The 13,288-nt window shown below is 43.4% G+C and overlaps 1 protein-coding gene across 2 annotated transcripts in view; it reads left to right on the forward strand.

Annotated features, from left to right (window-relative positions):
* LOC106594895 (dachshund homolog 1) overlaps positions 1 to 7,543 on the forward strand; it is a 73,858-nt gene extending 66,315 nt beyond the window's left edge. Inside the window, exons 7-11 of one of the 2 annotated variants that reach the window (XM_045699542.2) lie at positions 41 to 225; positions 3,279 to 3,429; positions 4,029 to 4,166; positions 4,397 to 4,468; positions 6,920 to 7,543. In XM_045699542.2, the coding sequence (XP_045555498.2) occupies positions 41 to 225; positions 3,279 to 3,429; positions 4,029 to 4,166; positions 4,397 to 4,468; positions 6,920 to 6,957 (584 nt within the window). In that variant the 3' untranslated portion in view covers positions 6,958 to 7,543. The remainder of the gene's footprint in view (positions 1 to 40; positions 226 to 3,278; positions 3,430 to 4,028; positions 4,167 to 4,396; positions 4,469 to 6,919) is intronic. The other variant, XM_045699543.2, reaches the window with a different exon arrangement.
* The last annotated feature ends 5,745 nt before the right edge of the window (positions 7,544 to 13,288 follow it).

Raw genomic sequence — 13,288 nt, forward strand, 5'->3', positions numbered from 1 at the left:
TTCTGATGACTTCTCTGCTATTTTCTTTGTCTGTCCCCAGATGACTGTGGTTCCCTGAGCACCCAGACAGTCAGAGAACCAATCAGAGAGCCATTTAGAGAGACAGTCAGAGACGGCTATGAGAGGCTGTCGTTCTCGGGGCAGAAGCTTCCTCCAGGGTTCCCCGGACCCTTTATCTTCCCTGAGGGGCTGTCGTCAATAGAGACACTGCTCACTAACATCCAGGTGGGGCTCTACTGAATCATCCCAGAAGGAATAATGGTGACAATGTTTTGCTGAACCACGTTTTGATATTGGATGTGGGTAGGCTGCATCTTCTTTCTCTACTCACAGTTTGTCATTACACATCTGGATGTGTAGCTCCACCTCATCTCATCTCTCTATCTGTGTCTCTGGGCTCCACCTCATCTCATCTCTCTATCTGTGTCTCTGGGCTCCACCTCATCTCATCTCTCTATCTGTGTCTCTGGGCTCCACCTCATCTCATCTCTCTATCTGTGTCTCTGGGCTCCACCTCATCTCATCTCTCTATCTGTGTCTCTGGGCTCCACCTCATCTCATCTCTCTATCTGTGTCTCTGGGCTCCACCTCATCTCATCTCTCTATCTGTGTCTCTGGGCTCCACCTCATCTCATCTCTCTATCTGTGTCTCTGGGCTCCACCTCATCTCATCTCTCTATCTGTGTCTCTGGGCTCCACCTCATCTCATCTCTCTATCTGTGTCTCTGGGCTCCACCTCATCTCATCTCTCTATCTGTGTCTCTGGGCTCCACCTCATCTCATCTCTCTATCTGTGTCTCTGGGCTCCACCTCATCTCATCTCTCTATCTGTGTCTCTGGGCTCTACCTCATCTCATCTCTCTATCTGTGTCTCTGGGCTCCACCTCATCTCATCTCTCTATCTGTGTCTCTGGGCTCCACCTCATCGCATCTCTCTATCTGTGTCTCTGGGCTCCACCTCATCTCATCTCTCTATCTGTGTCTCTTGGGGATCACCCATCATTATTTAAACCTCAAAACACCCAACTCTACCTCCAGCATATTTGTTTTGATTTTTTTTTAATTTTGAATGAAGATTAGAGATGTAGAGACTACACACTACAGTGATGTATGGATTTAGATTAGAGATGTAGAGACTACACACTACAGTGATGTATGGATTTAGATTAGAGATGTAGAAACTACACACTACAGTGATGTATGGATTTAGATTAGAGATGTAGAGACTACACACTACAGTGATGTATGGATTTAGATTAGAGATGTAGAGACTACACACTACAGTGATGTATGGATTTAGATTAGAGATGTAGAGACTACACACTACAGTGATGTATGGATTTAGATTAGAGATGTAGAGACTACACACTACAGTGATGTATGGATTTAGATTAGAGATGTAGAGACTACACACTACAGTGATGTATGGATTTAGATTAGAGATGTAGAGACTACACACTACAGTGATGTATGGATTTAGATTAGAGATGTAGAGACTACACACTACAGTGATGTATGGATTTAGATTAGAGATGTAGAAACTACACACTACAGTGATTTATGGATTTAGATTAGAGATGTAGAGACTACACACTACAGTGATGTATGGATTTAGATTAGAGATGTAGAGACTACACACTACAGTGATGTATGGATTTAGATTAGAGATGTAGAGACTACACACTACAGTGATGTATGGATTTAGATTAGAGATGTAGAGACTACACACTACAGTGATGTATGGATTTAGATTAGAGATGTAGAGACTACACACTACAGTGATGTATGGATTTAGATTAGAGATGTAGAGACTACACACTACAGTGATGTATGGATTTAGATTAGAGATGTAGAGACTACACACTACAGTGATGTATGGATTTAGATTAGAGATGTAGAGACTACACACTACAGTGATGTATGGATTTAGATTAGAGATGTAGAGACTACACACTACAGTGATGTATGGATTTAGATTAGAGATGTAGAGACTACACACTACAGTGATGTATGGATTTAGATTAGAGATGTAGAGACTACACACTACAGTGATGTATGGATTTAGATTAGAGATGTAGAGACTACACACTACAGTGATGTATGGATTTAGATTAGAGATGTAGAGACTACACACTACAGTGATGTATGGATTTAGATTAGAGATGTAGAGACTACACACTACAGTGATGTATGGATTTAGATTAGAGATGTAGAGACTACACACTACAGTGATGTATGGATTTAGATTAGAGATGTAGAGACTACACACTACAGTGATGTATGGATTTAGATTAGAGATGTAGTGACTACACACTACAGTGATGTATGGATTTAGATTAGAGATGTAGAGACTACACACTACAGTGATGTATGGATTTAGATTAGAGATGTAGAGACTACACACTACAGTGATGTATGGATTTAGATTAGAGATGTAGAGACTACACACTACAGTGATGTATGGATTTAGATTAGAGATGTAGAGACTACACACTACAGTGATGTATGGATTTAGATTAGAGATGTAGAGACTACACACTACAGTGATGTATGGATTTAGATTAGAGATGTAGAGACTACACACTACAGTGATGTATGGATTTAGATTAGAGATGTAGAGACTACACACTACAGTGATGTATGGATTTAGATTAGAGATGTAGAAACTACACACTACAGTGATGTATGGATTTAGATTAGAGATGTAGAGACTACACACTACAGTGATGTATGGATTTAGATTAGAGATGTAGAGACTACACACTACAGTGATGTATGGATTTAGATTAGAGATGTAGTGACTACACACTACAGTGATGTATGGATTTAGATTAGAGATGTAGAGACTACACACTACAGTTATGTATGGATTTAGATTAGAGATGTAGAGACTACACACTACAGTGATGTATGGATTTAGATTAGAGATGTAGAGACTACACACTACAGTGATGTATGGATTTAGATTAGAGATGTAGAGACTACACACTACAGTGATGTATGGATTTAGATTAGAGATGTAGAGACTACACACTACAGTGATGTATGGATTTAGATTAGAGATGTAGAGACTACACACTACAGTGATGTATGGATTTAGATTAGAGATGTAGAGACTACACACTACAGTGATGTATGGATTTAGATTACAGATGTAGAGACTACACACTACAGTGATGTATGGATTTAGATTAGAGATGTAGAGACTACACACTACAGTGATGTATGGATTTAGTGTAACAACCTCTTGATGTGTGTCTTACTCTGTGCCCTCCAAGCAGGGCTTGCTGAAGGTTGCCATAGACAACACGCGCGCGCAGGACAAGCAGGTGCAGACGGAGAAGTCAGAGCTGAAGATGGAACTGTTCAGAGAGAGGGAACTCAGAGAGACACTGGAGAGACAGCTCACCATGGAGCAGAAAAACAGAGGTAGGTTAACACTACATTACCCACAACACACTGCACACCATACTACACTACATTACCCACAGTGAACTGTTCAGAGAGAGGGAACTCAGAGAGACACTGGAGAGACAGCTCACCATGGAGCAGAAAAACAGAGGTAGGTTAACACTACATTACCCACAACACACTGCACACCATACTACACTACATTACCCACAGTGAACTGTTCAGAGAGAGGGAACTTAGAGAGACACTGGAGAGACAGCTCACCATGGAGCAGAAAAACAGAGGTAGGTTAACACTACATTACCCACAACACACTGCACACCATACTACACTACATTACCCACAGTGAACTGTTCAGAGAGAGGGAACTTAGAGAGACACTGGAGAGACAGCTCACCATGGAGCAGAAAAACAGAGGTAGGTTAACACTACATTACCCACAACACACTGCACACCATACTACTCATCTGTGTTTCTAGTGAGCCCTGAAAACAAGCACTGCAATTCCTCACAATCCTCAAATGTTCTGTGTATTTCAGTGCCTCAACTGTTCTGTGTATTTCAGTGCCTCAACTGTTCTGTGTATTTCAGTGCCTCAACTGTTCTGTGTATTTCAGTGCTGATCCAGAAGCGTCTGAAGAAAGAGAAGAAGACCAAGAGGAAACTTCAGGAGGCTCTGCAGTTTGAGTGTAAACTGAGAGACCATGCTGAGCAGACACTGCAGCAGACTGTAGCATCAGACAGAGCCCTCTGTGGTAAGCCTTCAGGCTACATTACCTTTTACATTCACTTTTCTTTTACATTTCATTTACATTTGACTCTTTATTCACTCTTAATTTTGACTTAATGGTGCAGTTTTATGTTGTCATTTATGTTCCTTTATGAAAATGAATGTATTACCCTTTTACTTCTCATTTACTAGTAATTAGGTGTGATAATTAATGACTAAACTCCTGCCTCTCCGTCATCATTACCCTCCAATCAGACTCACTGACCCAGGAAGTAGACAACGGTAACCAAGGTAACGTCAGGACTGACGCAGAGGCAGCGATACAAGGTACGGCAGCTTCTGAATGGCTCATCCACCCTTATCCTAGTTGCCTAAATGTCTGGGTGTTTACGTTGAGTTAAACTAACGCCGTCGGTCTATGTAGCAGCAACCACATTGATAAACACTTCTTAATAGTTAAGTGAGTGTTGAGCGTATCATTCTATTCTTATCTGTTATGAAGGTGTTGGAGAGCATTTCAGATGCTCTGGTTGCTCTGTGTATCACAACGACAGTACACCTCATCTACCCCCACAGACCCCATCTACCCCCTCTCTCTCCTGCTGCAGTCCCCCCACAGACCCCATCTACCCCCTCTCTCTCCTGCTGCAGTCCCCCCACAGACCCCATCTACCCCCTCTCTCTCCTGCTGCAGTCCCCCCACAGACCCCATCTACCCCCTCTCTCTCCTGCTGCAGTCCCCCCACAGACCCCATCTACCCCCTCTCTCTCCTGCTGCAGTCCCCCCACAGACCCCATCTACCCCCTCTCTCTCCTGCTGCAGTCCCCCCACAGACCCCATCTACCCCCTCTCTCTCCTGCTGCAGAGTCCCCCCACAGACCCCATCTACCCCCTCTACCCCATCTACCCCCTCTCTCTCCTGCTGCAGAGTCCCCCCACAGACCCCATCTACCCCCTCTCTCTCCTGCTGCAGAGTCCCCCCACAGACCCCATCTACCCCCTCTCTCTCCTGCTGCAGTCCCCCCACAGACCCCATCTACCCCCTCTCTCTCCTGCTGCAGTCCCCCCACAGACCCCATCTACCCCCTCTCTCTCCTGCTGCAGTCTCCCCACAGACCCCATCTACCCCCTCTCTCTCCTGCTGCAGAGTCCCCCCACAGACCCCATCTACCCCCTCTCTCTCCTGCTGCAGAGTCCCCCCACAGACCCCATCTACCCCCTCTCTCTCCTGCTCCAGAGTCCCCCCACAGACCCCATCTACCCCCTCTCTCTCCTGCTGCAGTCTCCCCACAGACCCCATCTACCCCCTCTCTCTCCTGCTGCAGAGTCCCCCCACAGACCCCATCTACCCCCTCTCTCTCCTGCTGCAGAGTCCCCCCACAGACCCCATCTACCCCCTCTCTCTCCTGCTGCAGAGTCCCCCCACAGACCCCATCTACCCCCTCTCTCTCCTGCTGCAGAGTCCCCCCACAGACCCCATCTACCCCCTCTCTCTCCTGCTGCAGTCCCCCCACAGACCCCATCTACCCCCTCTCTCTCCTGCAGAGTCCCCCCACAGACCCCCTCTACCCCCTCTCTCTCCTGCTGCAGTCTCCCCACAGACCCCCTCTACCCCCTCTCTCTCCTGCTGCAGTCCCCCGACAGGGACTGGCTCCCTCTTTGTTAGCAGATCAAACATCTAAACCGTTAAAAAGGAAATTTAATTTAATGTCAGTGAAGCAAAAAAAAAGAGCAAGGCCCCGTAATTAATGGCTGTCTTAATTGTCCTCCTGATGTATTTGCATAGACATCATTTGCATAACTTACATGCAGTAATAAATCTTTCCAAAGAGCGTTTTTAACAGACAACAGACAAGAGGCCCTAGAAGACAAAACATACTTGTTGGATTTATATATACAGAACAATACTCTTATGTATTTTAGTTTGCTATCTTTGTTGAGCTTCTTAGTTTACCATATTTGCTTATCATCTTAGTTTACTATCTTTGTTGAGCTTCTTAGTTTACCATATTTGCTTATCATCTTAGTTTACTATCTTTGTTGAGCTTCTTAGTTTACCATATTTGCTTATCATCTCAGTTTACTATCTTTGTTGAGCTTCTTAGTTTACCATATTTGCTTATCATCTTAGTTTACTATCTTTGTTGAGCTTCTTAGTTTACCATATTTGCTTATCATCTCAGTTTACTATCTTTGTTGATCATCTTAGTTTACTATCTTTGTTGATCATCTTAGTTTACTATCTTTGTTGATCATCTTAGTTTACTATCTTTGCTTATCATCTCAGTTTACTATCTTTGCTTATCATCTCAGTTTACTATCTTTGCTTATCATCTCAGTTTACTATCTTTGCTTATCATCTCAGTTTACTATCTTTGCTTATCATCTCAGTTTACTATCTTTGCTTATCATCTCAGTTTACTATCTTTGCTTATCATCTCAGTTTACTATCTTTGCTTATCATCTCAGTTTACTAGCTTTGCTTATCATCTCAGTTTACTATCTTTGCTTATCATCTCAGTTTACTATCTTTGCTTATCATCTCAGTTTACTATCTTTGCTTATCATCTCAGTTTACTATCTTTGCTTATCATCTCAGTTTACTATCTTTGCTTATCATCTTAGTTTACTATCTTTGTTGATCATCTTAGTTTACTATCTTTGTTGATCATCTTAGTTTACTATCTTTGTTGATCATCTTAGTTTACTATCTTTGTTGATCATCTTAGTTTACTATCTTTGTTAACCAGATTTGTTTTTCACCTGTTGTTTCTCAGATGGAAGACTCTTCCTGAAAACTACAGTGATGTATTGAAGACAACATGGAGAGAAGAGAAGATGGATTCGAGCACCATTGGAGAGATTCCAGGGACTTAAAGCAGCAACATCATGGACGTTTCAGTAGTCCACACTGTCATAAAGACTGACAATACACAACAAAGAACAAATCATCAGAGAATTGTGATAACAGTGTTTTGTGCAATACCAATGTATTTCACAGCAAAGTGGAACTGAAGGAGAGATTTTCTACTTTATTTAAACCAGCCCAAATGCTCAGAGAAGGACAAATCCACTTCCAATTTTTGACTTGTATTCCTGTCTCAAGTTTTATAAGATTTCAATGTTTTAAAGCATAATGTCAGGAAGGTTGGTAATCTAGAGGTTAATTTATTACGTTATTTCTGTACATAAATTGATACAATGTTTCATTACAATGTTTGTTTTGTTGTTAATTCTAGTAATGAAAAATGACAGTTAGTCCTTTGTCATTGTTGTATATCAGATGAAAGGTAAAGGATTCCTGACCCATGGTATGCTGTGTACATAAAGTAAAGAGATTGTATTGTGTATTGTAATGCAGTAGATCAGCTAGATGAAAATAATACAAACATTCTCATCTGTCTCAGTCTTATGTCTTCTAATGGTCAATCCATCAGTCCCTCAATACCCATCAGTCCCTCAGTACCCATCAGTCCCTCAGTACCCATCAGTCCCTCAATACCCATCAGTCCCTCAATACCCATCAGTCCCTCAGTACCCATCAGTCCCTCAATACCCATCAGTCCCTCAATACCCATCAGTCCCTCAGTACCCATCAGTCCCTCAGTACCCATCAGTCCCTCAATACCCATCAGTCCCTCAATACCCATCAGTCCCTCAATACCCATCAGTCCCTCAGTACCCATCAGTCCCTCAATACCCATCAGTCCCTCAATACCCATCAGTCCCTCAATACCCATCAGTCCTTCAATACCCATCAGTCCCTCAATACCCATCAGTCCCTCAGTACCCATCAGTCCCTCAATACCCATCAGTCCCTCAGTACCCATCAGTCCCTCAGTACCCATCAGTCCCTCAATACCCATCAGTCCCTCAGTACCCATCAGTCCCTCAATACCCATCAGTCCCTCAATACCCATCAGTCCCTCAATACCCATCAGTCCCTCAATAGGCATCAGTCCCTCAATACCATCAGTCACTCAATACCATCAGTCCCTCAATACCCATCAGTCCCTCAGTACCCATCAGTCCCTCAGTACCCATCAGTCCCTCAATACCCATCAGTCCCTCAGTACCCATCAGTCCCTCAGTACCCATCAGTCCCTCAATACCCATCAGTCCCTCAGTACCCATCAGTCCCTCAATACCCATCAGTCCCTCAATACCCATCAGTCCCTCAATAGGCATCAGTCCCTCAATACCATCAGTCACTCAATACCATCAGTCCCTCAATACCCATCAGTCCCTCAGTACCTATCAGTCCCTCAATACCCATCTGTCCCTCAATACCCATCAGTCCCTCAGTACCCATCAGTCCTTCAATACCCATCTGTCCCTCAATACCCATCAGTCCTTCAATACCCATTAGTCCCTCAATACCATCAGTCACTCAATACCATCAGTCCCTCAATACCCATCAGTCCCTCAGTACCCATCAGTCCCTCAGTACCCATCAGTCCCTCAATACCCATCAGTCCCTCAATACCCATCAGTCCCTCAATACCCATCAGTCCCTCAATAGGCATCAGTCCCTCAATACCATCAGTCACTCAATACCATCAGTCCCTCAATACCCATCAGTCCCTCAGTACCTATCAGTCCCTCAATACCCATCTGTCCCTCAATACCCATCAGTCCTTCAATACCCATCTGTCCCTCAGTACCCATCAGTCCCTCAGTACCCATCAGTCCCTCAATACCCATCAGTCCCTCAGTACCCATCAGTCCCTCAGTACCCATCAGTCCCTCAATACCCATCAGTCCCTCAATACCCATCAGTCCCTCAGTACCTATCACTGGCAGCATGAATGACAAGTCAAGGACAGGCTACCTATCACTGGCAGCATGAATGACAAGTCAAGGACAGGCTACCTATCACTGGCAGCATGAATGACAAGTCAAGGACAGGTTACCTATCACTGGCAGCATGAATGACAAGTCAAGGACAGGTTACCTATCACTGGCAGCATGAATGACAAGTCAAGGACAGGTTACCTATCACTGGCAGCATGAATGACAAGTCAAGGACAGGTTACCTCCACTGGCAGCATGAATGACAAGTCAAGGACAGGTTACCTCCACTGGCAGCATGAATGACAAGTCAAGGACAAGTTACCTATCACTGGCAGCATGAATCACAAGTCAAGGACAGGTTACCTATCACTGGCAGCATGAACGCAACACTCAGATGAAAGCAGTATCATTATTGTTCTCTTTAATGCCACAGAGCTTTATTCTGCATGGAGGGGGATTGGTGTGGAGATCATGCCATTGATTTGTGCCCAGTTTCTAAAAACGAGCACATAGACGATATCAACAGAGTGAGAGAGAAAAAGAAAGAGAGAGAACAAGAGAGAGCGATGTCACTGCTAAGCAAGTATGTTGACACAGCATTATCACACCCTAGTAGTGAAACATGTTGACTCAGCATTATCACACCCTAGTCGTGAAACATGTTGACAAAGCATTATCACACCCTAGTCGTGAAACATGTTGACGCAGCATTATCACACCCTAGTCGTGAAACATGTTGACGCAGCATTATCACACCCTAGTCGTGAAACATGTTGACGCAGCATTATCACACCCTAGTAGTGAAACATGTTGACAAAGCATTATCACACCCTAGTCGTGAAACATGTTGACGCAGCATTATCACACCCTAGTCGTGAAACATGTTGACGCAGCATTATCACACCCTAGTCGTGAAACATGTTGACGCAGCATTATCACACCCTAGTAGTGAAACATGTTGACAAAGCATTATCACACCCTAGTAGTGAAACATGGTGACACAGCATTATCACGCCCTAGTCGTGAAACATGTTGACGCAGCATTATCACACCCTAGTAGTGAAACATGTTGACAAAGCATTATCACACCCTAGTAGTGAAACATGTTGACACAGCATTATCACACCCTAGTAGTGAAACATGTTGACGCAGCATTATCACACCCTAGTAGTGAAACATGTTGACAAAGCATTATCACACCCTAGTTGTGAACCATGTTGACACAACATTATCACACCCTAGTAGTGAAACATGGTGACCGCATTATCACACCCCAGCAGTGAAACATGTTGACACAGCATTATCCTACCCTAGTAGTGAAACATGTTGCCACAGCATTATCACACCCTAGTAGTGAAACATGTTGCCACAGCATTACTCTACCCTAGTAGTGAAACATGTTGACACAGCATTATCAAATCAAATTTATTTATATAGCCCTTCTTACATCAGCTGATATCTCAAAGTGCTGTACAGAAACCCAGCCTAAAACTCCAAACAGCAAGCAATGCAGGTGTAGAAGCACCCTAGTAGTGAATTATGTTGACACAGCATTATCACACCCTAGCAGTGAAACATGTTGATACAGCATTATCACACCCTAGTAGTGAAACATGGTGACCGCATTATCACACCCTAGCAGTGAAACATGTTGATACAGCATTATCACACCCTAGTAGTGAAACATGTTGACACAGCATTATCACATCAAATTTATTTATATAGCCCTTCTTACATCAGCTGATATCTCAAAGTGCTGTACAGAAACACAGGCTAAAAACCCAAACAGCAAGCAATGCAGGTGTAGAAGCACCCTAGCAGTGAAACATGTTGATACAGCATTATCACACCCTAGTAGTGAAACATGTTGACACAGCATTATCACACCCTAGCAGTGAAACATGTTGACACAGCATTATCACACCCTAGCAGTGAAACATGTTGACACAGCATTATCACACCCTAGCAGTGAAACATGTTGATACAGCATTATCACACCCTAGTAGTGAAACATGGTGACCGCATTATCACACCCTAGCAGTGAAACATGTTGATACAGCATTATCACACCCTAGTAGTGAAACATGTTGACACAGCATTATCACACCCTGGTAGTGAAACATGTTGACACAGCATTATCACATCAAATTTATTTATATAGCCCTTCTTACATCAGCTGATATCTCAAAGTGCTGTACAGAAACCCAGCCTAAAAACCCAAACAGCAAGCAATGCAGGTGTAGAAGCACCCTAGCAGTGAAACATGTTGATACAGCATTATCACACCCTAGTAGTGAAACATGTTGACACAGCATTATCACACCCTAGCAGTGAAACATGTTGACACAGCATTATCACACCCTAGCAGTGAAACATGTTGACACAGCATTATCACACCCTAGTAGTGAAACATGTTGATACAGCATTATCACACCCTAGTAGTGAAACATGTTGACACCGCATTATCACACCCTAGTAGTGAAACATGTTGACACAGCATTATCACACCCTAGCAGTGAAACATGTTGACACAGCATTATCACACCCAAGTAGTGAAACATGTTGACACAGCATTATCACACCCTAGCAGTGAAACATGTTGACACAGCATTATCACACCCTAGCAGTGAAACATGTTGACACAGCATTATCCTACCCTAGTAGTGAAACATGTTGATACAGCATTATCACACCCTAGTAGTGAAACATGTTGACACAGCATTATCACACCCTAGTAGTGAAACATGTTGACACAGCATTATCACACCCTAGCAGTGAAACATGTTGACACAGCATTATCACACCCAAGTAGTGAAACATGTTGACACAGCATTATCACACCCTAGCAGTGAAACATGTTGACACAGCATTATCACACCCTAGCAGTGAAACATGTTGACACAGCATTATCACATCCCTCATCCTTTCCTTCTGGCAGGTTTCCTTTCTGGAGTAACAACACTGGCCAATGTAACAGACCAGGTCATATGAAGGAATTACATTATTCAAACGTCTATTGTGGAAATAAATTATCTAAGCTATAGCATTTTCCACATTCAGAATGAGGTGAAAGTGTCAATCAAGCCAGGATAAAGAGAATGTTGAATAGGATAAAGAGAATGTTGAATAGGATAAAGAGAATGTTGAATAGGAGAAAGAGAATGTTGAATAGGAGAAAGAGAATGAGAGGAGTGTTATTATGTTGGACTTGGGCTCAGTGAAATCCAACCCTTTCATAAAGGATTTCTATTGAATATATCATTGTACTGTACTGCAGCCCATCCTATTCACTCAATGACACAGACGGCTTGGTAATAAACTGTCCACTTTCATACTGCCATTTCTCAATTCAAGTTTCTCAGCGCAAAGCTCAGAATATATCTATTAAATATACGTTATCCACACAGACAGCTCTCATTAAATTCAGTTCATTTAAATTCAATATATCTTTATTGTCCCCGAAGGAGCATAGAAACAGCAAAACAACCCCAGGAACAAACACAAGTATCAGACTTCAGTCAGACTTCCTGCTCCTGTTCAGCCAATCATCAATCAGCACCAGTACTTTATAGTTGTTTACCCTGTAGCTACCGTCATTACCTCTTTAACAAGGCCCAGGTGCAGGGGCCGCAGTGTGTGTGTTTAGGAGAAAGAAGCTGACGTCTCTGTCCAGGCAGGCCCTCCTAACAGCTGGATACACACACACACACACACACATACACACACACACACACACACACTGCCTGCCTGCCTGCCTGGTCACATTGTGCTGTAGAAGTGTAATGGAGGGAGCGAGAGAGATGGGGGATAGAGGGAGGGAGAGACAGGAATGAGAGAGAGGCAGACAGACCGAGACAATAGCCACATTTATACCTGGTTCTAACATACACCCTTTGTCCTGATCTTGTCCTCATTCTGATTGTGCCCACTTTTTAGACAGGTGTAGACGATTAAAAGACACATTGTGAACTGATTTTGATAAGATTTCACAAGTCTACACTGGCAAGATCAGGATAAGATCAGGACAAGATCAGGACAAAGGACACATGTAAGCAGCAGTCATAAACGGGGCTAGAGAGAGGCAGGAAAGAGGAGAAAAGAGAGGAGACAGATAGGGTAGAGAGAGGAGACAGACAAACAGACAGGGTAGAGAGAGGAGACAGACAAACAGACAGGGTAGAGAGAGGAGTCCGACAAACAGACAGGGTAGAGAGAGGAGACAGACAGACAGACAGGGTAGAGAGAGGAGAGAGACAAACAGACAGGGTAGAGACAGGAGACAGACAAACAGACAGGGTAGAGCGAGGAGACAGACAAACAGACAGGGTAGAGAGAGGAGACAGACAAACAGA

The sequence above is a fragment of the Salmo salar genome, chromosome 17, assembly GCF_965601325.2.
Source record: "Salmo salar chromosome 17, fSalSal1, whole genome shotgun sequence".
NCBI lineage: Eukaryota > Metazoa > Chordata > Actinopteri > Salmoniformes > Salmonidae > Salmo > Salmo salar.